Here is a 22,647-nt window from a genome sequence, read left to right as displayed (position 1 = left end):
ACTCTGGAGCGTGGGGATGCTGTGGGCTGGAGGCCCACGCTTCGGCTGTGGCTCCGTGGTCACCAGCATGTTTTGTCAGATGGCCTGGCCTCCAGCGTGACTACCTCCAAGCTCTGAGACGTCAGGCAACTTGCTTAACTTCTCTGAGCCTCGGCCTCCTCGTTTGCCAAATGGAAATAAAGTACTTTAACCCAATCAGAATGTAGCACAGAGCAGGTGTTCTCATTTAGCCACCTGCTTATGGGGCTGTTGTGCCCTAATGCGAGATGCTGGCAGGCCCGCCCCAACCCCCAAGGCTGAGGACAGACGGTGGCTTGGAAGATGAGGCAGGGCAAGCCTGTCCCCAGCCACAGGAAAACCTCTGTCTGGCTGGAGGGCAGTGGCCAGGCCCGGCAGGCTGGGTGAAGGTCAGGGGGCTAGGTGGGGCCCACAAGTGGGGCTGATCACATGTCCGTTGGTGTTTGAGCTCTGGGAAAAAGGAAACTTTTATCTAAAACAACTTCCAAGAGTGCCATGGGCTGCCTTGTGAGGTAGTGAGTTCCCTGTCCCTCAGAGGGTTCCACCAGAGACTGGGGCGTTGTGGCTCAAGAAAGGGACCTCCTCATGTCCTGTCAGATCCTGCAGCCAGCCCAGCGCTGAAAGGTATTCCAGCTTTCCTATCATTAGGAGCTGCTGTGGCTTCTGTTTTGTCTATAGCAATTGTATGCCCTCATTCCCCCCAGGGAGAGGCCCCCGTGGCTGGAGACTGGGGGTCCAGACGAATGTCAGATATGGCTTGACCTAGCCGTCGAAGGCCCGTGGCCTGGCCATGGCCTCTAGCAAGCCAGAAGCACACACATGAGCGCTATGTTTTGGGTGCAATTTCCCAAAACTGTAGATCCCTGATGCCGTGCTGGGAACCCCAGTCTGGGGAGCAGTCCCATCGATTGCCAAGAGATGGGCGTGGGTGGAGTGGGGAGGACCACAGCTCCACTCTAGAGGAGGACTCAGCCCACTCTAGAAATAGAAAGGGTTTCTTGTCTCCCAGGGGATGTGTGTATGCAGGCAGGTATAACAGGTCGTGATGGGGGTCTGTCCCAGGAAACCAGCCTGGCTCCCGGGAGATGAGGTGCCCCCCCAGTGGGATGCAGACCCTTGGGAGCACAGCAGCCCTAGGAGAGGGGGCTTTGGAGGGTAATCCTGTCCCAGCGCGGCCACTCCGGAACCACTTTTCTCTGAATCATACCAGATGGACCAGCAGTCTGATTCCTCATTTTTCACAGTCGCCACTCTCTGGTGTAACAAAACACATGCTCTCCAGCGATAAAGTCTGAACGTTTTAGCAAATTAAAAATGTTTATTTATATGCATTTAAAAATATCTCTGCATATAATAAAAGGAAGCACATTTTCATCTAACGCTTTCCTTAAATCAGCACACATCTCCATTTGACTTCTGGTTTGATGTGAGACCAGGAGAAATGAGACAGAGAGAGAGAGAGAGGTGGGAAGAGGGGAAGGGAGATAGATTGTTTCCTGGTTGGGATTCCTGAGTGCTGTCTTACCGCCAAGTAGTAACCAAACTTCTTCTGGGAGAGGGGAGAGGGGACGGCAGTTGCAGTAACCGTCAAACACGCTTGGTAGCTAGACTCATGGCCAGTTGTGTGATCACAAGACTGAGGTTTCAGTGGGCAGATTGACCTATGTGGACAGTATCTTCTAGAAGATGTTGGGATTTTGTTTGTTTGTTTGTTTGATGAAGCCAGACTTTTCCAACAAGGACTGTGGTGATGGAGCAGAGGGTGACAGAAAGCTGTGATCTGGAGGGCAGAGCCTGAGTGGGATCAGAATCTTAGATGCCAAGACCAACCCGCCTCTACTTCATGCAGAGATTATGCAAGTCCTGCCTTTTCTGGGCCCTGGTTTCCCCATCTGAAAAGAGGGAGCATGGATCCATTTGCACTCGCAGCCTCGGTGACTGCCACCCATGTGTAGGGGTCACCCCACGATGTGTTTGCTTGTGGAAGGGTAAAGATCCCGTCTTGTTCCCTCCCAGCACCCCAAGGGTGGCTCTTGGGTGCAAGATGCAACTGGGAAGAGGCCATAACGAGGCCAGTCTTCCAGGGCTCTTGAGTCGATGCTTCCCCTCTATTCTCTCTTCCTGTGGTTCTCTGGACCTTACACCAGGTCTAATGAAACCCAGATACCAATGAGAGGGGGTAGTTCAGTAAAGCTGCAGCCTGTCCTATAAGAAAAGAGGTGACAGCCCCTAGGGAAGGTGGGGGGTCCTGTCTGGGCCTTCCTGGATTCAGGAGCTGCTGGTTTTTGCCTTCTTGGCTTCTCTCCAAATCCCAGAGCTTCTGTGCTCTGTGTGACCTTGGGTACATGACTTCTCTCCTCTGAGACAGGTTCCTCGGGTGCAAAATGGGGATGCCCAAACCTGTCTTCCCAGGCTGTTGGAAAGAAGTACAAATTAGATATTGGATAGAAGCCCTCGTCAAGAACAGAGTAGGGTTCAATGAGTGTTCCTTCCCTTCACATTCAGGTGCCAAGGGCTCCTTCGTCCTGCATCTGAAGAGCCCCCCGCCTGCCCTTGAGACCGGGCTTAGAGAAAGGAGCAGCTGGTCTTGCCTCCTCCCAGGCTCCAGGGGTGTGAGAGGCAGCAGACCATTATCCTCACTTCCCCAAAGGCCTCTCCATGTTGGCTGATGATGGGGAAACGCTGTGCTTTAGTGTCTGAACTGGGACAGCTTTGAGTGAAAGGGGCATGGTTCGTAATGCATATGCCTGTCCACTAGCTTATACTAGTTCAGTCCCATAGAGCAATGAACACGAATGTTCTAGCTAATAATTCCCCATCCCAGTCACAGCCCACGCGGACCCTCGTGCTGCTCTGGGAGGTCAGTCAGGCACGGGGTGGCTGATGGCTCGGCTTAGAGATGTGAAATTCTAACAGTCCTGAGGTCACAGTGCTGGTGGGAGGAACCCAGAGGCTCATGATCAAAGTCACAAGCCATCTGTACAACACGGCGATGCTTGCCCTGTCTATTCTTGCCCCAACCTCCCTGTATCTTTTCATTCCAGGCAAAGGAGGAACGTTCAAGACCTCCACTAGCCCAGAAGGTCCATGATGCCTGACTCTGTCACTGGTGTCACTCACTAGCTCTGTGACCTTGACTCAACCTCTCCGCTTCAGTTTCCTCATCTGTAAACTAGGGATGGCACCGTCTGTCTCTCGGGTCACTGTGTGGAGATAATAGGACCTAGCCCAGCATCCGGCACAATAAATGCAGGTAGAGTGGGTGATTGGAAAATATCTGATTCATGGCCGCTGTTCCTTTAGTTGGCAGAAGAAGCTGGAAACCTATAGTCAGTCAGTACAGGTCAGCTGAGCCCCTACTATGTGCCAGGCATGTTTTCTATGCCAGTCTCCCTGGATTCCTCGCATCACTGTAAGGGAGGGAAGATTCTTAACCCCATTCTCCGGATGAAGAGACAGCACGGCAAGCTTAAGTAATGTAGGCAAGGTCACACAGCAAAGAGGGGGCACTGGGTCCCTGGAACCTAAAACCCGGCTGTTAGTGTCCATGCACGTGGCCTGCCTCTCGCTGCCCAACTGGGAAAGGAAGGCCCAGAGAGGGCAGGTTACTTGCCCAAGGTCACGCAGGAGGCGGTGGTGGCCGGGGCCTCCATCCCTCCGAGGGTTTCCGTCGCGACCCCCCTCCTCCCGCGCTCGCGGCCCCTCCAATCCGCAGCTCTGCGTGCGGGGGCGCGCGCATACCTCGGCTGTCCGTCCGTCAGCCAGCCGTCTGTCTGGGTGCATACGCGGNGTCTGCAGCCCCAGGAGGCCAGGGGTGAGGCGGCTGGGGCCAGGCGCCCGCCCCTCCCCAGTCCCCCACCAGTTTCCTCCAGGGGCTGACTGGGGTTGGGGATGTAAGAATAGCGGAGGGCCAGCCTTGAGCTGCACTGATTTCAGGGATGGGGGGCGGGGAGCCGCCCTGGTCCTCATACGTGCGCTCTACACTGAAGCAGCCGCGGAGAGCCAGCAGGGGACGCTATCTTTCCAGCCCGTGCTTCTGCCCTGCGGGTGTCCGCCACCTGCTTCNGAAGGGATATGGGGGTGGGGTGGAAGCTGGCACCACAGAGAAGGACAAACCTGTGTTCCTGGAGCCCAAGGCCCGCGTCCTCAGCCCCTCCCCGGGTCCCCCTGTGGAGTTGGACCTCCCAGCCAAGTAGCCCGCGTTGGGTCAAGTTTTCTCGCTTTGGGCTTAAAAGAATCAGTCCTCGCCCAGGAGTCAGAACTCCTGGGCACTATTTCTGCAGATGCCACTTACCCTGTGACTTTGGGCAAGCCCGTTGTCTAACCTGGACTATCATATGCTGATCCAGCTCCAGTGTTAAGGCACCAGAGCAGGTGCCACTGTCCCTGAGTCGGGGGTGGGGGATGTGGTGACTCCCCAGGGGCTGGTAGGTGNCAGTTCACGCTCTGCGCCCCTGCAGCTGGGTGGGGAACCGCTGTGGTAAGTGGAGCTTTGCTATTCGCTGACATGAGTGACTTCCTGGGGCCATTGGTGGTCCCTTGGGTCTTCTTGGGGCCTGTCCCCCATTCTTGTCCATCTTCCTACTCTCTCCCCTTTCCCTTCCTCCCCTCTCTGTTGCCACCAGACCACACAGTACGTAAATAGTAATATTCTGTAAAGCCTTATCTCATGTAATGCTCCAAAAATTCTGGGGGCTAGGCCTCACTCTCCCCACTTTATAGACAAGGGAGAAACAGACCTGGGGGAGAGGCACACAGCTAGCTGCTTTCCTAAAGACGGGTTCAGGAACCTCGGACCAACAGGGCACGGGTGGGGCCACCTGGCCTCTGTGTCCCCTCCCTTGGTCTCAAGGTGAATGGGGCAGGGGGTGAAGAATGTCAGGTCCCAGCAAAGCAACAGCAGTGTTCAGAGATGAGCACTCGGCTGAAAGTCAGGGGGTGTAGGTTCAGGTCGTACGCTGCCCTTGCTATTTGACCTTGGGCTCACCTGTTTCCTTCCCGAAACTCAGTCTCTTCATCTGCACAAGGATGAAGTTAGACTCCACATTTCCATTGTCTCTCTCTCATCCTGAAGAAGGTCTGAGAGCCTCGGCTTGGGGCAGGCTAACCTCCTCCGGTCCCTGCCACCACTAGNGGGGGTGGGAGCTTCACACACAGGCGGAAGTGTGAAGCGACTCATTAAGCTTCCAACCCTGCCCCATTGATTTAGTTGCCTGTCACCCAGCCATCCCCTAGGGCTGCCCCAGCCTCCTGGGATTCATCCATGGTGGGGTTGGGGGCTCCAGATAGGCTCATCTCTGGAGGACCCAATCCCCTGTCCCTGGAGCCGGAGCAGGCTTCCCCCTGATTGGGGGAGGTGGGGGACCGAAGAGCTGGCAGCATCCTGCTCCTAGAACTCTTGTCGCCATGGAAACAGAGAGCCGGGACTGTGAGCAGAGAAAGGGCAGCAGCTTCTCAGGAGAGATCAGAGGAACCTCATTACTGGGCCCTCCTGCCAGCTGGCCTGAACAGGGTGGGGGGCGGGTGTCACACAGTGACTGGCCTGTCACACTACCCCATTTCAGGGGCCAGTGTTAACTAGCTGCTCCTCCGTCCCTCCTGGAGCTCACCTGGCAGGGGTGATTCCAGAAGGCCAGGGGTCCCAGCTGGGGAGGGACCTTGTGGAAAGGGGCATCGGAGGGGCAGGAGCGGACTTCAGATGGGTCTGGGGGCCGCTGCCACCCTCAGCCCAGCGTGTCTGAGATCACCGCAAGCCCAATTACTGCAGAAGTGGCTTTTTCACGCTTTTCATCATTATCGCCATCGCCAGTGATGATGTCCTTGTTACCACTGCCCCTCTGGCCAATAGCCAGCCTCTGGCAGGATCGTTACTGTGGTTGCCGCTGTCAATGAGAGTCACCGCAGTGCTGTTACCCCCATTCTGTCACCTGAACCCATTGCTCTGACCCTGTCACCGCAGCCAGACACCTCCAGTCCTGTGACACCTGCGCTCTCCCTTCACCATCCTTATCCCTGCAAAGCCTCCTCTGTCACCAACTAATTTATGTGTAGACACCTACCTGGCTGGTGCCAGGAAGGGGAATTTTAGGGGAAAAAAAATAACTCATCACTGAGTCCCTGTGCTACGATCTGATCTGGTCTTCAACCCCTGTAAATGTCTGGTGAAGCCTCCCTCACAGACCATTAGAGCCAGAAGACTAGTAGATAGACCTACATTTCTCTGAGTAAAACTTAGCACACTAGTTTCTTACAACCCTTTTCTTAAACAGAATTGCAGAATACTGTGTGTTCTAGTCCCTATTTGGAGAATCACAGTGGGTGATTGGTCCATTAAAGGTCCATTAAAGGATCTGACAAGTCCTGCAGTAAAGAAAACTTTTGCTTTGTGTTAACCCAGAGTTTCCCAAACTTCTTCTTCTTTTTTTTTAAGTTTACTTATTTATTTTGAAAGTGAGAGAGGATGCACATGCCTGGAGAGTGTGGGGAGGGGGAGGGCAGAGAGAGAACCTGAAGCAGGCTCTGCGTTGTCAGCGATACCTGCATAGAGACCAACTCGGGGCTCAAACTCACAAACCGTGAGATCATGACCCGAGCCACAATCAAGGGTCTGATGCTTAGCCACCTGAGCCATCCAGGCCACCCCCCCCCAAACTTCTTTGACTCAAGATTCCTTTTTGCCACACTTAGCACCTATGAACACCCAAAGGGATGTGTTTTTGGAAACACTGATGTGTTCAATCCATCCCCTCTGTGTCTGGATGAGGGAACGGAGGCTCCGAAAACTCTTTCCTAAAGTCACACCATGAAGTGGCACAGACCTGGGACTGGGATTGTAGTCTCCTGACTCCCAGCCCAGGGATATCACTGTTCTCCCACAACCATTGCTGAGCAGGAGGCGGGGCATTCTTTCTCCTCTCTCCAAACCATGATGCTATTCTATAACCTACCTTCTTCGCAGCTCCATCCTTCTCTGCGCTGGGTCTGAATTTCAGAGGCAAGCAGGAGGGGTGTGGCTGTCCCTTTCTTCTGACCCATTCCAGGAGACACTTAGGGAACTGCTCCCTGAATTTCAGATAGTTATCCTGGCATCTTTGGGCTCCCCTGCAGGCCCTCAGCTTAGCCTTACTACCATCCCCAGGGCCAGCATTCTAAGCAGCTGGAGGAGGGCCTCCATTCCCAGCCCCAGTCTGGTGGGAGAATCCCCAGGGCACTTCCCGGCCCTCCTGGAAGTGCAGGAAGGGATCTTAGGGACCACTCTGTGTCCCTAAGGGTTTCTGTTCCCCTCTGTGCACGTATCTCTCCTGTAACGACAGGAAGATTATGACGTTCTGAGATAGATCAGAACTCAGTAGCCTCTTTCTGCTCATGAACTAAAATTCACAGCCCTCCATAGGCCTCCCTGAGCCACCAGAGTATGAATTCAGTTCCTCCCTCAGTCCAAGTCCCCTTCTTTCTATGCTAAGGGCCCCCACTTCTTCCCCTGTCCTCCGTGACTACTTCTGAACACCTTCCCATCTGGCCACCTGCCCTGTGAACGTGCTCCAAGCTGTCTGTGTCTTTCTTAAAATATGGTGCCCAGAATAGAGCAGCAACAGGCCAGCACCCAGGGGCACCTGGGTGGCTGGGTCAGTTGAGCGTCTGGCTTCAGCTCAGGTCATGATCTCACAGTTTGTGGGTTCAAGCCCTGCATCGGGCTCTGTGCTGACAGCCAGCTCAGAGCTTGGAGCCTGTTTCAGATTCTGTGTTCCCCTTTCTCTCTGGCCCTCTCCTGCTCATAATCTCTCTCTCTCAAAAATAAACAAAATTTTTAAAAAATTAAAAAAAAAAGGCCAGCACACAGGGGTACCTGGGCGGCTGGGTCGGTTTAACATCCGGCTTCGCCTCAGGTCATGATCTCACAGTTAGTAGGTTCGAGCTCTGCATCGGGCTCTGTGCTGACAGCTTGGAGCCTGGAGCCTGCTTCAGATTCTGTGTGTCCCTCTCTCTCTGCCCCTCCCCCACTTGCACTCTCGTTCTCGCTTTCAAAAATAAATAAAAATTTTAAAACATTGAAAAAAAAAAAAAGGCCAGCACCAACAGTTGAAGACATGGGCCCCCATGTTGGGAGGCTCTGGGCCTGAGACCTAGCCCTCCGCCAGCCAGCCCCCTAAAACCTTGCGTCTGTCCTGACACCTCCCTGAGCCTCGATATTCCTCAGGATTGAAGTGGTGCTTCGACAAGTACTTACTTAGCTCATAGAGTTATTTTGAGAATGAAATCAGGTGAAACGTTTAGTGCACCGAGCACGTAGTAAGAGCTCAATACAGGATAACCATCATTAAGATCATCATTATCATCGTCATTAACATGGGACCGTCCTTTGGTTTGACCTCTGTGTGAACCAAACTAAGATCCAGGCTGCCTTCTTAGTGCCTGCGCCACCCTTCTGGCCTCATCAGTTTGTGGTTCCCGGAGAAGCTCCTGCATGTGCCCATGTTCGCCCAGGTGAGGGTGGTTGGTTTTCCCCAGCCAGGAGAGTATCTTTGCATTTAGCCCTGTTTGATGTTATATTCTTATTTTGGTTTGGGGCGGGACATGTTCCAATTCCAGCCTGGCCTCACCTTTATCCCTCACCCCATGGGTCTCTCTTACTGGCAGCCCATTACCCCAGACCTGCTGATGACCCCCAGTGACCAGGGTGATATAGACCTGGATGTGGACTTTGCCGCCGACCGGGGGAACTGGACGGGCAAACTGGACTTCCTGCTCTCCTGCATCGGCTACTGTGTGGGCCTGGGGAATGTGTGGCGCTTCCCCTACCGAGCCTACACCAACGGAGGAGGTAGGGGCCCAAGGGCCTGCTTGAGGGGCACAAGGCTTGGGGTGGAGTGAGGTTTTAAGTGGCCTTGGCCACCATCTCGTACGTGACCTTGGGCAGAATTGAAAGCAGTGACACGGGGCTGGAAGAAGCTCCCTCCCTCCCTCTGCGTTGTCTTTTTTTCATCACCCATCCCCTCCTCTGTCTCTCTCATGCCCTGTGAGGATTCCCTCAGCTCTCCCCCAAAGCCTTGGCCCTTCCTGAGCCCTGAGAGATGGGCAGAGAGGCTGCCTCTGCTCCTGGTAGCAACCTCTGTCTGCCTGTCAGCAATCGCTGTGCTTTCAGAGCTCTCCCATCCCCTCCTCTTCCCCACCCCCTCCAGCACCTCACTCATCAGGTGTCCTTCCCACTCTCAAATCTTTGGTGTGTCCTCCTCTCCTGGTCCCTTTCATTCAGACTGCAGACGTGAAGTCTCTCCCACCTTAAACACATCTTCTGTGTCCCTGCTTCGCCATCAAGTGACTCTTCTGTGTCTCATTAACAGTAGCTGGGGTTGAACACAGCATCTGCCAGGCCCCCGGCTTGGTGTTCTCTCATGGAACCCTGATGACAGCCCTCCCGGGCAGGCACCGGTGTCCTGATCTGACGGCCAAGGCTTGGGGAGGCCAAGTTTCTTGTCCAGGGTCATCTGGTGGCTGACCCAACATTCCACCCCCAGGACTGCCTTCCCCAGAGCCATTGTGCTCCCACCCGCCCTCGAAGCCTCTTCCTGTTTCTGTCAAACTCACTGAAGAAACACCTATTGGCAGAGTGACAGAAATCCAAATAGGAGCAGAGGAGGCAAGGAAACGATGAATTGCTGTGACCGGGAAGTGTAGGGCCGTAGCTGGCCTCTGATGCTGTAGCAGCTTGCTCATGGCCACATTTCTCTTGGCTCTCCCTTTCCCTGGTTCCCGGTTCTGTTTCTCTCTGGGTACCAACGTCATTTTCTGCTGGGACAGGCTCCCTCCTTGAGGTTGGGCTGGAGCGGCCACAGATATCTCTGGAATGACTTTATCCTCAGAACTGTTGTTCTCTCTGAGTGGNGCCCCCCTTCCCCCCCCCCCAAGCTCTAGGCAGAGGGGGGAGTGAAGCTCAGAGAGGGGATGGCTTCCGGAGGCCGCGCGGCAGCCTGGCCTGCAGGAGGCCTTGGCCTGAGGGCAGCCCCCACTCGCCTCCCCCTGCCCCCCAGGTGCCGGCGCGGCCATGCTGCTCATCGTAGGCTTGGTGGCCATCTACTACAACATGATCATCGCCTACGTCCTCTTCTACCTCTTCGCCTCCCTCACCAGCAACCTGCCCTGGGGGCACTGCGGCAACTGGTGGAACACGGACCTCTGCCTCGAGCACAGAGGCTCCAAGCACGGCAATGGAGCCCTGCCCCTCAACCTCACGGGCACCGTCAGCCCCAGCGAAGAGTACTGGAGGTGAGGCCGCCGTGGGCCCCCGGCTGCCGGGCGGCCGGCGGAAGGCTGGTCGCCGGTTCTAACCCCGGCTCTTCCGTGACCAGCTGCGCACCTTACCCGCTATATCTGGCTTCTGATGTGGGTTTGGCCCTTGACGTGGGGGCGATGACAGTATTTCTGAGGGGCGTTATGAGGATTAGGGGAAAGAAGGGATGATCGTGCCGTCCAGCCTGTTGGATAATCTTGCTGAGTGAGTGCTGGCGGATCATCGTGACGCTGATGACCGCGGGGCAGGAGCCTTGCTGGCCGCGGCCTTACCCCGTGTGGGTGGCGTGTGGCAGGGTGACCAGAGGACTCTCCGATCTTCATCCCGCACAGCCGCTATGTCCTCCACATCCAAGGCAGCCGCGGCATCGGCAGTCCCGGGGAGATCCGCTGGAGCCTCTGCCTCTGCCTGCTGCTGGCCTGGGTCATCGTGTTCCTCTGTATCCTCAAGGGCGTGAAGTCCTCCGGCAAGGTAAAGCCCTAGTGGCCCTAGGGGCCTGAGGCACTGGTAGGGGTGAGGGCTTCCTGGAGGAGGCAGGGCATGGATTGAGCCTGANGGGGAGGTGGGGGGGAAAGGAGGGATTGGGGAGGGGGAGGAAGAAAGATGTGGAGGTAAGGACGGATGGTGGCTAGAAACTTGCCAAGGATAGGACCGATCTGTTACTCAAGTTTGTCTTAACCGAGTGCTTGGCACTTTGAAGAGGCTCCACGTGTGTTTGTCGAATGCTTGGAAGGTGGGCATATGAGTCAGAGTTAACTGACCAGAACCCAGGGGTCATACTCAATAGGAAAGTCCGGAGGGCGTGCATCAGGTACGGCTGGGTCCAGGGGTTCAAAGGATGTTGTCAGGCATGTGGTTCTCTTGGTCTCTCAGGAATGCTTTCCTCCAATTGGCTTCCTTCTCGGGCTCCATTCTTTATGGGGTTCCCCTTAGCAGCTTTTGCCTTCCATCTTACCTGCTTAGTGAAAGGTGGGACTTGCTCCGTTCTCAAAAATCCTGGAACTGAGTCTCACTGTGTAGGCTGGGTCACGTACCTGTCCTTGAACCAGCCCCTGTGGCCAGCAGGGTGGGGTGCTCTGCTGGGCAGGGCCTGGGCAGGCGCCCCCCTCTGGAGCTGGGAGCGGAGTCAGCCCCAGCAAGGGAAAGTCAGGGGTCTGGGGTCTGGAGGAGCCTGATGGATGTGAGGACGCCAAAGCCACGGATGCCCACCTGCCATTATGAAGGGTGGGAAAGACCGTGAGGCTGTTATAGAAAGACCTGGAAACCTTCCGAGTGGTTTACGCAATTATTTGTAAATTAGAACCTGTCCCTGCGCAAAATTCTGGGGGGTGTTGCCTGCGAAGAACAGAACCAAAAGAAAGACTAGAAAGGTAGGGTCAAGACCAATGAGAAAGAGGGAAAAAGTAATCAGGGTGCAAGTCGGGGCAGTGACGAGCTTGAGACCTGGTGGCATTTGCTGAGGAAGTGGCCGGAGGTCTGGGGACAGGTGGAGGGGCATTTGGGAATGGCCAGTGGCTGTTGACCAGGCCGGGTGGGCTTGTCTGGGCTGGGGGCAGGGGGAGTGGATGCGTGGGCCCCCGTAAGGCAAGGCTTCGGGGCAAGGGGCAAGGGCATCCTGGACTGGGACGCTGCAGAGCTGGAGAGAGTGGGTGGGTCAGGGACGCCTTGGGAAGCGGCGACAGGACTTTGCGGAGGGATCTGTGTGCGGGGGGAGGGGCGCAGGAAAGGAGAGAGAGGCTTCAGGGGTGATGGCCCTTTTCTTCTCGGCCTACCCAAAGGCTGGGGAGGAGAGTTAGGTGACGTGCGGATTTCTGGGAGAGGAGCAGGGTAGAAGGAAGGTCAGCCCTGCCCTCTCTCCCCACTTATTGTGCCTCAGGTGGTATATTTCACGGCCACATTCCCCTACCTCATCCTGCTTATGCTGCTGGTCCGAGGAGTCACCCTCCCAGGGGCCTGGAAGGGCGTCCAGTTCTATCTCACCCCTCAGTTCCACCATCTGTTGTCGTCCAAGGTGAGGCCCTTGGGGCTGGGGTGCGGATGGAGGGGTCAGGCCTGAGCCAGGGAGTAGAAGGAAGGAGCCCGGGGGTAGGAATCTTCCGTGTGGTGGGCCCCCACTGCCAGACCCTAGGCTCTGCTCTTTGCTCGACACTGTGTGTCTTTTTCATTTATTCTTCACCATCCTGCGAGGCAGAAGTTACTCCGGGGCTCGTAGCTGGCTCAGTCGGAGGAGCGTGCGACTTTTGATCTTGGGGTCGTGAGTTTGAGCCCCACATTTGATATAGAGAGTACTAAAAAAATATATACCTTAAGGGGCATCTGGGTGGCTCAGTCGGTTAAGTGTCTGACTTTTGATCTTGGTTCAGGTGGTGATCTCATGGTTCCTGAGTTCGAGCCCCTTGTTGGGCTCTGTGCCTACAGTACCCGCTGACAGTGTGGGGCCTGCTTGGAATGATCTCTGTCTGCCCCTCCCCCACATGTGCGACCACATGCATACACTCTCTCTCTCAAAATAAATAAATAAAATGGAAGACATTATTCTCCCATTTTACAGATGAAGAAACTGAGACCCCAAAGAGTAATAAGCTTAAGGTCACAGGGAGTGGCAGAGCTGGAATTCCAACCCAGATCTGTCTGACTTCCAACCCCAAGGAGGGCAGTTGTGATTATAGAAACAACGGTACTGACGGATTTAACATTTCTCATTTAATGGATGCCCGCCTGACCGTGCCCTAGCACTTTGCACATATGTGGTCATTGATCCTCAGCACCACCCTGTAAGGGAGCTCCTCTCTCTATCCCCTCATTTCAGAGGAGGGACCCGAGGCTCAGGGAGAAGACGTGGCGTGCCTCAGCCATACAGCTAGGAAGTGGGGGAGCTAGAATCAAACCCAGGTCCCTCCAATCCAGGGAGGGATGAAAGGGGCTCCACGGGCTTCTTGTCGATGTGAATCTACTGAGAATTTACCTAAGACACTACTGCCTTCAGAACTGGACCGAGCTTAGCGATCATCTAGATCCTGGATGGGGAAATGGAGGCCCAGAGAGGGAAAGGGACTTAGCCCAGTCCTTCAGTGTGAGTGCTGGAGCAGGGTCTGCTCCCGGCCCATGTCACGTGTGTGCCAGGCTCCTCACCATGCCATCCCTGGGCCTGCTGACCCTCTCTCACACCGCCTCCTTCCTCCCCTTCTCTTGGCCCTCTGGATGCGGCGGGTGTGCGCCCTCTTCCCTTCCCTCTCCATCTGCATCCTTTCTGCTGCAGGTGTGGATCGAAGCTGCTCTTCAGATCTTCTACTCCCTGGGCGTGGGCTTCGGGGGCCTCCTCACTTTCGCCTCCTACAATACGTTTCACCAGAACATCTATAGGTCAGTGCCGCCTCGCAGACCCCGAGGCCCAAGCAGGGAGGAGAGTGGCTGGCCAGGGCGGGCCTCCCGGGGCGCGGGCAGGTACAGCTCACTGTGGCCTGGACTTCTGTGCCCGGACCTCTCCCGGCAGAGACACCTTCATCGTCACCCTGGGCAACGCCGTCACCAGCATCCTGGCCGGCTTCGCCATCTTCTCCGTGCTGGGCTACATGTCCCAGGAGCTGGGGGTGCCCGTGGACCAAGTGGCCAAAGCAGGTGGGCGGGCCGGCCAGCCCTGGTGGGGGAGGGGACGTGGGGGCCCCGCGTGGAGTGGCAAGGCTGCAGACCGGCATGTCCGGCGTGCATATCTCTGCGGGTCTCTGGGTGCAGAGGGGGGTGAGTGTTAACCTGAGTCTAGAGATGAATGAATTTCTGTGTGAGATTGTCTTATGCATGGTCACATCTTAGTAACTCACCTTGTTTGTCCAAGTGAGTCATTTCCTGTGTCAAGATGTCTATGTGAGTGAAGTGAGGGTTCACATGAGGATGTGGATCAGTGTCTCGTGCCAGGGGACGTGTCTGAGTATGTGTGTTAGTGAGGTTGTTTGTGTAAGTGACGGTATACGTATGTTCGAGTGAGGTTTATATTGGGTCTTGTGTTTATTCGTGTACTAATTTTTTAAATTATTTTAGAGAGAGAGCAGGGGAGGGCAGGGAGAGAGAGAGAGAGAGGGAGAGAGAGAGAGCGAGAGAGAGAATCTTAAGCAGGATCCACCCTCAGCGCAGAGCCCGATGTGGGGCTTGATCCCACAGCCCTGGGATCGTGACCTGAGCTGAAATCAAGAGTCGGATGATCAACTAGCTGAGCCACCCAGGCGCCTCTCATGCACTTATTACTAATTTATTTTATTAATTAATTATTAATTAATAACATTAATTAATAATTTATTTATTTCATCACTCTGTGTTTATTGAGCACCAACTGTATGCTGGCCCGCATCCTAGGAGTTAAGTGTTGGAAGCGTGTGGCTAGCGTGCCCCTCTGGGTTTGGCTAAACTGGTGTGCCAAGTGGCTGTAAGTGACCACATGTGTTTGGGTGTGTGTGTGGCGGCCTACCTCGTGCCCTAGGCTGCTGACTCTCCGTGCCCTTGGCCCAGGCCCCGGCCTGGCCTTTGTCGTCTACCCACAGGCCATGACCATGCTGCCTCTGTCGCCCTTCTGGTCCTTCCTTTTCTTCTTTATGCTCCTGACTCTTGGCTTGGATAGCCAGGTGAGCCGTGTTTGTGCTGGTGGGCCCCCTGTGGTGTGTGCTTGCATCTGTGACGGGCGTGCACCAGTGTGTGTCCATGTGTGATGTCTGTCTTTGTGTGAGATGTGTGACTGTGTGTGTGTGCACCTGTGTGTCTGTGCACGAGGGTATGGGGGGGCGGAATTCTGACCCCCCTCCCTCCCCCCAGTTTGCCTTCCTGGAGACCATTGTGACAGCTGTGACGGACGAGTTCCCGTATTACCTGCGGCCCAAGAAGGCTGTGTTCTCGGGGCTCATCTGCGTGGCCATGTACCTGATGGGGCTGGTCCTCACCACCGACGTGAGTGGGGCTGCAGGGTGGGCGGGCGGCCCGTGGGGGGAGGCAGGGGCCGGCACCCACAGCAGGTCTGTGAGCATTCCCTGGGCTACCTGCTTCTTCCTGTTGAGGAGGAAGCCAGCCCACCCCCGGCCCCCTCCCCAGAGGCAGCTTGGTCTATGACCCAGAGCCCCGGCTTGGAAGTATATGAGCCCTGGCTTCGTGCACTTGCTGAAGGACCTCAGGACAAGTAGCTTCCCCTCCCCGAGGCTGTTTCCCCACCAACAAAATGGGAGTCTATGTCTAGGCTTGGCGTGCGACTCAAGTAAGATGATGTGTCCAAAGGGCTCGGCAGGTAGACCGTACTCACCCTGTTGTCATCGTGCCGTCACCGCTGGCCTGGTGGCTTCCTGCCCCCTTCTTGCCTGGAGAAGGGGTGGCAGCAGGGAGCAAGACTGAGGCGAAGGGGCCCCAGAGCTGTGCCTTGTGTTGCAGGGGGGCATGTACTGGCTGGTGCTTCTGGATGACTACAGCGCCAGCTTCGGGCTAATGGTGGTGGTGATTACCACGTGCCTCGCCGTCACCCGGGTGTATGGTGAGAGGGGCCGTGGGAGGCGGCGGTGAGGCTCCCCGCCCTGGGAGGACGGGTGTCTCCTCTGGAGCCCCCCACCCCGCACGGGGTCCCTGGTCCCTGAGGGCCGGGGTCTCCAGTGCGGGCAGCTGGGGTGGGGGAGGGGCTGCCGGTGGGGCCATTCTCCTCCCCTCCCCTGTGCAGGCATCCAGAGGCTCTGCCGGGACATCCACATGATGCTGGGCTTCAAGCCGGGCCTGTACTTCCGGGCCTGCTGGCTGTTCCTGTCCCCGGCCACGCTTCTGGTAACGGGTGGGAAAGAAGGCTGCTGGGCTGAGAGTAGGGCCCCGCTCTGGGCATTCAGGCTGGTAGGGCTGCCCCGGCCAAGAGTGCACCTGTGTCGCGGCTGAGGGGTGGGTGGGCCCCAGGACCTTGGTCCACTCCCGTCCCCCTGGATGTCCCCACCAGCTGTTGTAGCCACGCTAGGCCTGGCCCTAACTTTGGTCAGCAAAACGGGTGGGGTGTTCTCAGGCCGCAGGGCCTTAGGGCTGGGGCTTTGGGGCTTCTGTGTTGCCGTGTGTCCGTGCTCTCTCGGCCTTGAACTTGGAGCGGTTCAGGCACAGCTGGGTGCTTCAGAGCTGGGCTGTCTCAGGCCTTCGGGTGGCGCAGACCGGGGCTGCCCCAAGCCCTGGGGCCCGCGAAAGCCCGCTGTGATGCTGGGGCCCCGCCTGCAGGCCCTGCTGGTCTACAGCATCGTCAAGTACCAGCCCTCAGAGTACGGCAGCTACAGATTCCCGGCCTGGGCAGAGCTGCTGGGCATCCTGATGGGCCTGCTGTCCTGCCTCATGATCCCCGCCGGCATGCTGGTGGCTGTGCTCCGGGAGGAGGGCTCGCTCTGGGAGGTAGGTCTGCCCCGCCCTTGTCTGCCCTTGGCCTTCCCGACCTGGGGCCGGCCCCGGGCCCACCTGCTAGAACAGAAAACGGCTGCACCGGCACCTTATCCGGGGCCTAGTAGGCCTTTCCAGCCAGTACCCTGAGCTGTGAATCCTGCTCGGGGTATGGCAGGCTCAAGGGGCTTCGGGCCCTGCCCGGTGGCCCCGGGTACCACTTGAGGCCTTTGAGGGGGGAGCACACCACTCCAAAGACCACCGATGTTGGCCTGTGTCCACATGTGTTGGGGAGAGGCCAAAGGAATGGTCCAGGGTCCCACTGTGAGCCAGGCGGAGGTCAGGACCTGAAGTCCAGTCACCAGCCCAAAGCTTCCCTATGAAACTCAGGGTTCAGAAGGCAACATCAAGGGGACCCCCGGAGGGTGGCCTGTCACTCTTCTCCTTGAGTCAGCCCACGGGGGACCTGAGAATGGGCTGGTGGTGGGAGCCCTGCCCACACCAGGCTTTGTGAAGAGATCTAGAAAGCACAGAGAATGCAAGTGGTTTGGGCATGGGAGTCTGCAGGCCTCAGAAGAGGGGAGTGGGCCAGTGGGTGTGCTGGGATGCTGTGTGACCACTGCAGTGTCCTGCCCCTCTCTGAGCCTCATCGCAGTCTCAGGACTCCGAGGCCGTGGGTGTGGAGTTCTCTGGCGGCAAGAGGCTGTCATAGTAAGCAGAGCTGAGTGAGGCTGCTGGGGCCTGGAAAGAGCCCAGGGACCCCCAAATATACCCGACATATCCCATCCGATGTGTGCTGGAGCCAGCTAGCACTGGTTCATAAGAGCTAATTGTTAAGTATTCAGGGATACCGTGAGCCAGTTGTGAAGCCAGTGATAACTTGAAACTGACCTTGGTGGGGTATTTACACCAGTGGAACTGGCTACAAATCAAGATTCCCACGCCCCTCTAAGCACTGCCCCCAGCCTGCCTGCCAGCTCCCTGCTTCTCCCTCCCCCCATAGAGCTCCATGGCCCCACAGTTGTCCCTCACCCCTCCTTCATATCTCCACCTAGAGAGAGGCTCAGAGCCCTCCCCCTGTAGGAGTGGGTTGTGGCTGCGCCACGCAGACCACAGGCCAGACCTGGAGTCCAGCCACCACTCTGTCTCTAACTGCTGTGTGACTAGGAGCAAACCCCTCGCCTTCTCTGAACCTCAGAAGCCCCACCTGTACTTCTAAGGGGAACCTGCCTCCTTGCCTGACAGCCAGGGTGTCTGCAAAGGAAAGGAGGAGAGGGGTGTTTCTTAAGGTGGAGGGTTCCAGCGCCCTGGAAGTTCATGGTTCCCAAGCTTTGCTGTGCCTCCCTCCTGCCCTGAGCCCACAGCCACCAACAGCCAGGTAGAGGGCCATGTTGTTGTGGGGTGAGCACTACACAGGGCTCCTTGCCTGGCTCTGGACTCCCGCCTTCAGAAACCAGGGCTTTTAACAGTTTCTGGGGTCTGCCTTTTGCCAGCTGTGTGACCCTAAGCAAGTTAACGCACCTCTCTGAACCTTGCTTCCTCTGTCCTTAATGTGCGGACAGTGATACCTACCCATAAGGGTTGCTGTGAGAAGAAAAGAGGCTCACCGACATAGAGCTATGAGAAGCAGAGAAGCAGAGTATTTTAAGTTTAGGATGGACTCAGACCCCAGGATGCCCACTGAGTGACCTTGGGCAAGTCGACTGACCTTGCTGAACTTCACTTCCAGATACTATCTATGGGAGTAGGGGATGAAAGTCACAATGCCCCTTTCCCAAGGACACTGTGAGGATTGAAGAAGCCCACATTTAGCTTAGGGCTGGAACATGGTGAATGTTTTGTTCCACACCAGGGACTCTCACAGGGGTGATTTTGCCCTCGGAGGCCGTTTGGTAATGTGTGGAGGCATTTTGATTCTCGTAAGAGGATAGCGTGCACAGGGGAAGCTACTGGCCTCCAGCAGGGAGAGGGCAGGGCTCTGCTAAGCACCCTCCATGTGCAGAACAGCCCTTACGTAGGGACTCTGCAGGCCCAAATGTTCACGATACTCAGGCCTTGGGCTAGGCACTAGTGTGCAGCTGGGAACAGATCTAAGTCCTTGCTCTTGGGGAGCTTGAATTTTAATGGGGGAGACAGACAATAAACAAACAGATACATGAAGGTAGTTGTAAGTGCTATACTAAAAAAATAATAAAACCAGTGAAAAAAAAACCCAAGTTTAGGAATAGAGAATGATGGAAAGTGGTATTTCGGCCAGGGTGGCTGGGAAGACCTCTGGGGGGCGGGGGAGGGGAGAGGCAGCACACTGGGGACAGACACCCGATCAACAAGGTGATCTACCTAGCTACTTTGAAGGGGAGAGCATTCCAGGCAGAAGGACAATCCGCGCAAAGGCCCTGAGGCAGGAGGGGCTGGCCTGTTTGAGGGCAGCAAGGGGGTTGGCGAGACTGGATCAGAGCAGGTGTAGGGAGAGGGAGAGTGGGCGGAGCTGACGTCAGAGAGGCAGACAGGGGCCGGGACATGGAGGCAGTGGTAGCACTTTGGGTTCCCTTCCAAGTGAGATGACAAGCTGGCAAGTTTCTGGGCAGTGGGCTGACGTACTCTACAACAGCTCAGGAACTGTCACCTTGCTTTGAGTATGGAGCCGTGCTAGGCCCCCGGCCAAGGGCGCTGCACACGTTATCCTCCTTGAATCTGCACCCAGCAGGCTGCACTTAATGTTGGTGGTCCATCGGCCTTCAGGGCTCTGAGGCTCTTCTCCCTGCAGGGCAGGCAGAAGGCTTTGGGAATGAAGCCTGAAAAGGGAGGAACCCCAGAACGTCCAGACTTAGTCATTGTCTTAGTCACCTCCCTCCTCCCATGGAAACTGGAGCCTGAGAGGGAAAGGTCAGCAGAGTCAGAGCGAGGCCAAATGTTAGACATTTGGAGGCTCAGGACAGTCCTGTCCCGCTTCTCCCGGCTCAAGGCTCTTCCCCGAAGCTCCCAGCTCCTTAGGACTCAGCATTTAGGGCAAGGGCCCCAGAGTGGGCTCCTGGATCACAGTCATTGCAGCCGCCATCTACTGGGCCTTACTCTGTTCCCAGCACCCTGCTAAGTGCCTGCGGGTGAGGGCATCGTGACCCCCAGCTTACAGAGGAGGAAATGAGCATGGAAGCTTAAATTCCGTGCCCCCAGGCCACCCAGCTTGTTAGAGCACAGCAGGACTCCCATCTAGGCATGTGACTCCTCCCCTGGGGAAGTGCTACCACACTCGCCCCCTGGGATTCTTGCAAGGACAGATCCGGGTGACATGGTGAGGTCTCCGCCTGGTGCCGGCCCCAGGAGCACTCCACCACCAGCACCGGCTGTTTTCACCGCTCTCCTTGCTCTGCCGCAGCGGCTCCAGCAGGCCAGCCGACCGGCCATGGACTGGGGCCCGTCGCTGGAGGAGAACCGGACTGGCATGTACGTGGCCACGCTAGTGGGGAGCCAGTCACCCAAGCCACTGATGGTGCACATGCGCAAGTACGGGGGCATCACCAGCTTCGAGAACACTGCCATCGAGGTGGACCGCGAGATTGCCGAGGAGGAGGAGTCTATGATGTGAGACGGGAAGCAGGTGGACAGCCTGCCCAGCCGCAAAGGGCAGTTGTGCCCTGCGGGGTTCTTAGAGGCCCCGAGGCTGTGGGAGGTTGCCACGGCGATGCTGGTCCCCAGTGCAAGTCCTTTCCTGTGGCCTCTGCCTCTCCTCCGTCTACCTTCTCCACGCGCGTGCACAAACCCACTCAGAGCTCAGCCCTCGTTTCGCAGATGGGTGAACTGAGGCCAGGGAGGAGGGACTTGCCCAAGGTCACGTGGCGGAGGGGACTGGACAACCAGCTCCCTTTCTCATGTGGCGGGTGGCGGCATCTTCTCATGTCTGTTCAGGGTCCAGACTCCTCCCTTTTCTAGGGGAGCCCGCCCCATGCACTTCCAACAGCCAGAATCTGAGCTGGGCAGGGACCCTCAGGACAAGGCAAGGCCCACGAGGCCCCAGGCATCACGGGTTAGCAAGTCAAGCGGGAGAAGGACCTCTGTGGGCTCAGGTGCCCGCCAGGTTTCCTGAAGGCCCTGGAGGGTGGGGCAAGTTGGGAGGGAGAGAGGAAGAGGAGGGCAGGGGATGGAGGCCCCCATGTAGCCCCTGTGCCTCCCCTCGAGCCCGGGGCAGAGACCAAGGTGTTACCAGGTTATAGCAGGGTCCAGGGGGACTGAGGGGGAGGGGAGGAGGGACGAGGGGTGGGCAGGGGTTTGCATGATCTGGTTATGCTTTAGATAGAATATCTTTCAGGGTCAGTGTGCAGGGTAGATCAGAGGGTACAGGGTGAAGGGGGCGGGCCTGTGGAGGGCAGGCAAGAGGGGCGGTGGCCTGAGTAAGGGGGTGGGGTGGGGAAAAGAGGAGGACCCCACACTTCCCTCCCACCCCCCAGAAAAGGGCCCACAGCTTCCCACCTTGGACCCCCGCCCTCTGGTGTAGGGAGCCCTGGGCACAATTAGGACAGAGGACACAGATGGAGAGGTGGCAGTGAGGGGTCCTAGTCAGGACCCCCAGCCTTTGCATCCCCTTCTTCCTGCCCTGGCGGCCCTCACTGTCTCCTCCAGCTCCAGGCATTGCTGGGAATTTGGCCTTGGCTGTGGACGACCAAGGCAACTAAGAGTCTTGGAGATGGTCTGCATACGTGGCTGTCTGGTCCTGATGCTGCCCACCCTACCCTAGGACATGAGTCCCTGGGGCCAGGCATGGGGGTGGGGCCAGAGAGCCCAGGGCAGCTGACTCCTCAGGCCCATGGCCAGAGGGCTTGCATCTTCAGTCCCAGGCCCAGGAGGGGTTGTCCTGGGCGCCCTCCACCCCGGCCCCTGGTCACCTGATGAGAGTGGGGCCTGCGAATGCCTGAGTAGAGCTTCCGCACACACGGTGCTCCCCAGCGGGGCGGGGCACCCACGTGCAGCTGGGCCGGCCTCTGTGCCCGATCTTTCTCCTGCTGTCTCCCCAGCCCGTATGTGTTCCGTTGGTTTGTTGTCAATAAACACCAATGAGGTCATCCTGCTTATCCCTTCTTACTGCTGAGGACCGTGAGGTGGGCAGCATAGGGCTTTCCGGCTCCTGTTGGACAGATGAGGAAACTGAGGCTCAGCTGTTTGCTTCCCCGGGTCTCCTGGAGCCTTCCTCTACCATTTTGCTATGGCCATGGTAGGTGGGTGGGCTGAGGAAGGGTGGTGAAGATGAGGAAGCCCTTGAAGACAACTTAACCCACATTATTACATATGGGCAAACTGAAGCCCACCCAGGGGAAGACGCTCAAGATTCCTCTTTCCCCAGCTACTTCCCTGCCTTACCTGCAGGTGTAGCTGGGGCTAGAAGACCAGGGTTGGGAGGAGCCCAGAGTTTCCCAGGCTGGAAGAATTTCCTGATGCTAACCCCCACCGCCCCTGATGGACCTTGTCACATAAAAGAGTCCCAGGGCCTTTCAAATGCTAAGCCTAGGTGTTTGCCAAGGCTTTGATTGGGGGCGGGGAGGAAAGGCTGCTGCATATTTGGGGATATTAATAAACTCCTGCTAACAAAGGGCCAGGCCCCCTCCTGCCCCTCTTTAGGGCTCTAGGTGGAGGAAAAGTGGTGGGTTTGCTAATTTGCTGAGGGCACAAGAATGGCCTTCAGGGCTCAAGGTGCCTCTTCCCACACCCTAGCGGGCAGGCCTCCAGCCTTGGCCTTGCTAACGGAGGCCCTGGAGCCAGCACCGTGGCCCCATCCCAGGAGGACATGCTCTCCAGGCCCTCCCTGCTCTCTCTAGGACAGACCCCAGGCTGTGGGCCAGAGTCCTGTGAGTTCTCCTCGCCCAGCCTTGGGTGCAGCCTGGGGTCCTGGGAGTCCAGAATGGGCGATCCTAGAAGGCCAGGTTTCTCTTCTCCCAGATGCCCAGTCTGGAGAATTCCAGGAGTCTGTGGAGCCCATGAGTTTC

General features: G+C 56.9%; 1 protein-coding gene across 1 annotated transcript; it reads left to right on the top strand.

Annotated features, from left to right (window-relative positions):
* Nucleotides 1-8,490: 8,490 nt before the first annotated feature.
* SLC6A7 (solute carrier family 6 member 7) lies at nucleotides 8,491-21,729 on the top strand. Its single transcript, XM_077769053.1, has 13 exons — nucleotides 8,491-8,502; nucleotides 8,656-8,839; nucleotides 10,047-10,281; nucleotides 10,639-10,777; nucleotides 12,183-12,317; nucleotides 13,566-13,669; nucleotides 13,800-13,924; nucleotides 14,807-14,919; nucleotides 15,107-15,238; nucleotides 15,710-15,809; nucleotides 15,990-16,090; nucleotides 16,520-16,687; nucleotides 20,049-21,729. The coding sequence occupies exons 1-13, from the start codon at nucleotides 8,491-8,493 to the stop codon at nucleotides 20,256-20,258; spliced, it is 1,758 nt and encodes a 585-aa protein (XP_077625179.1). The 3' UTR covers nucleotides 20,259-21,729.
* The last annotated feature ends 918 nt before the right edge of the window (nucleotides 21,730-22,647 follow it).

This window comes from Crocuta crocuta, unplaced genomic scaffold (assembly GCF_008692635.1).
Source record: "Crocuta crocuta isolate KB4526 unplaced genomic scaffold, BGI_CrCroc_1.0 scaffold340, whole genome shotgun sequence".
Taxonomy (NCBI): Eukaryota; Metazoa; Chordata; class Mammalia; order Carnivora; family Hyaenidae; genus Crocuta; species Crocuta crocuta.
Note: the sequence above shows the minus strand (reverse complement) of the source record. Positions and strands in the feature narration are given on the sequence as shown.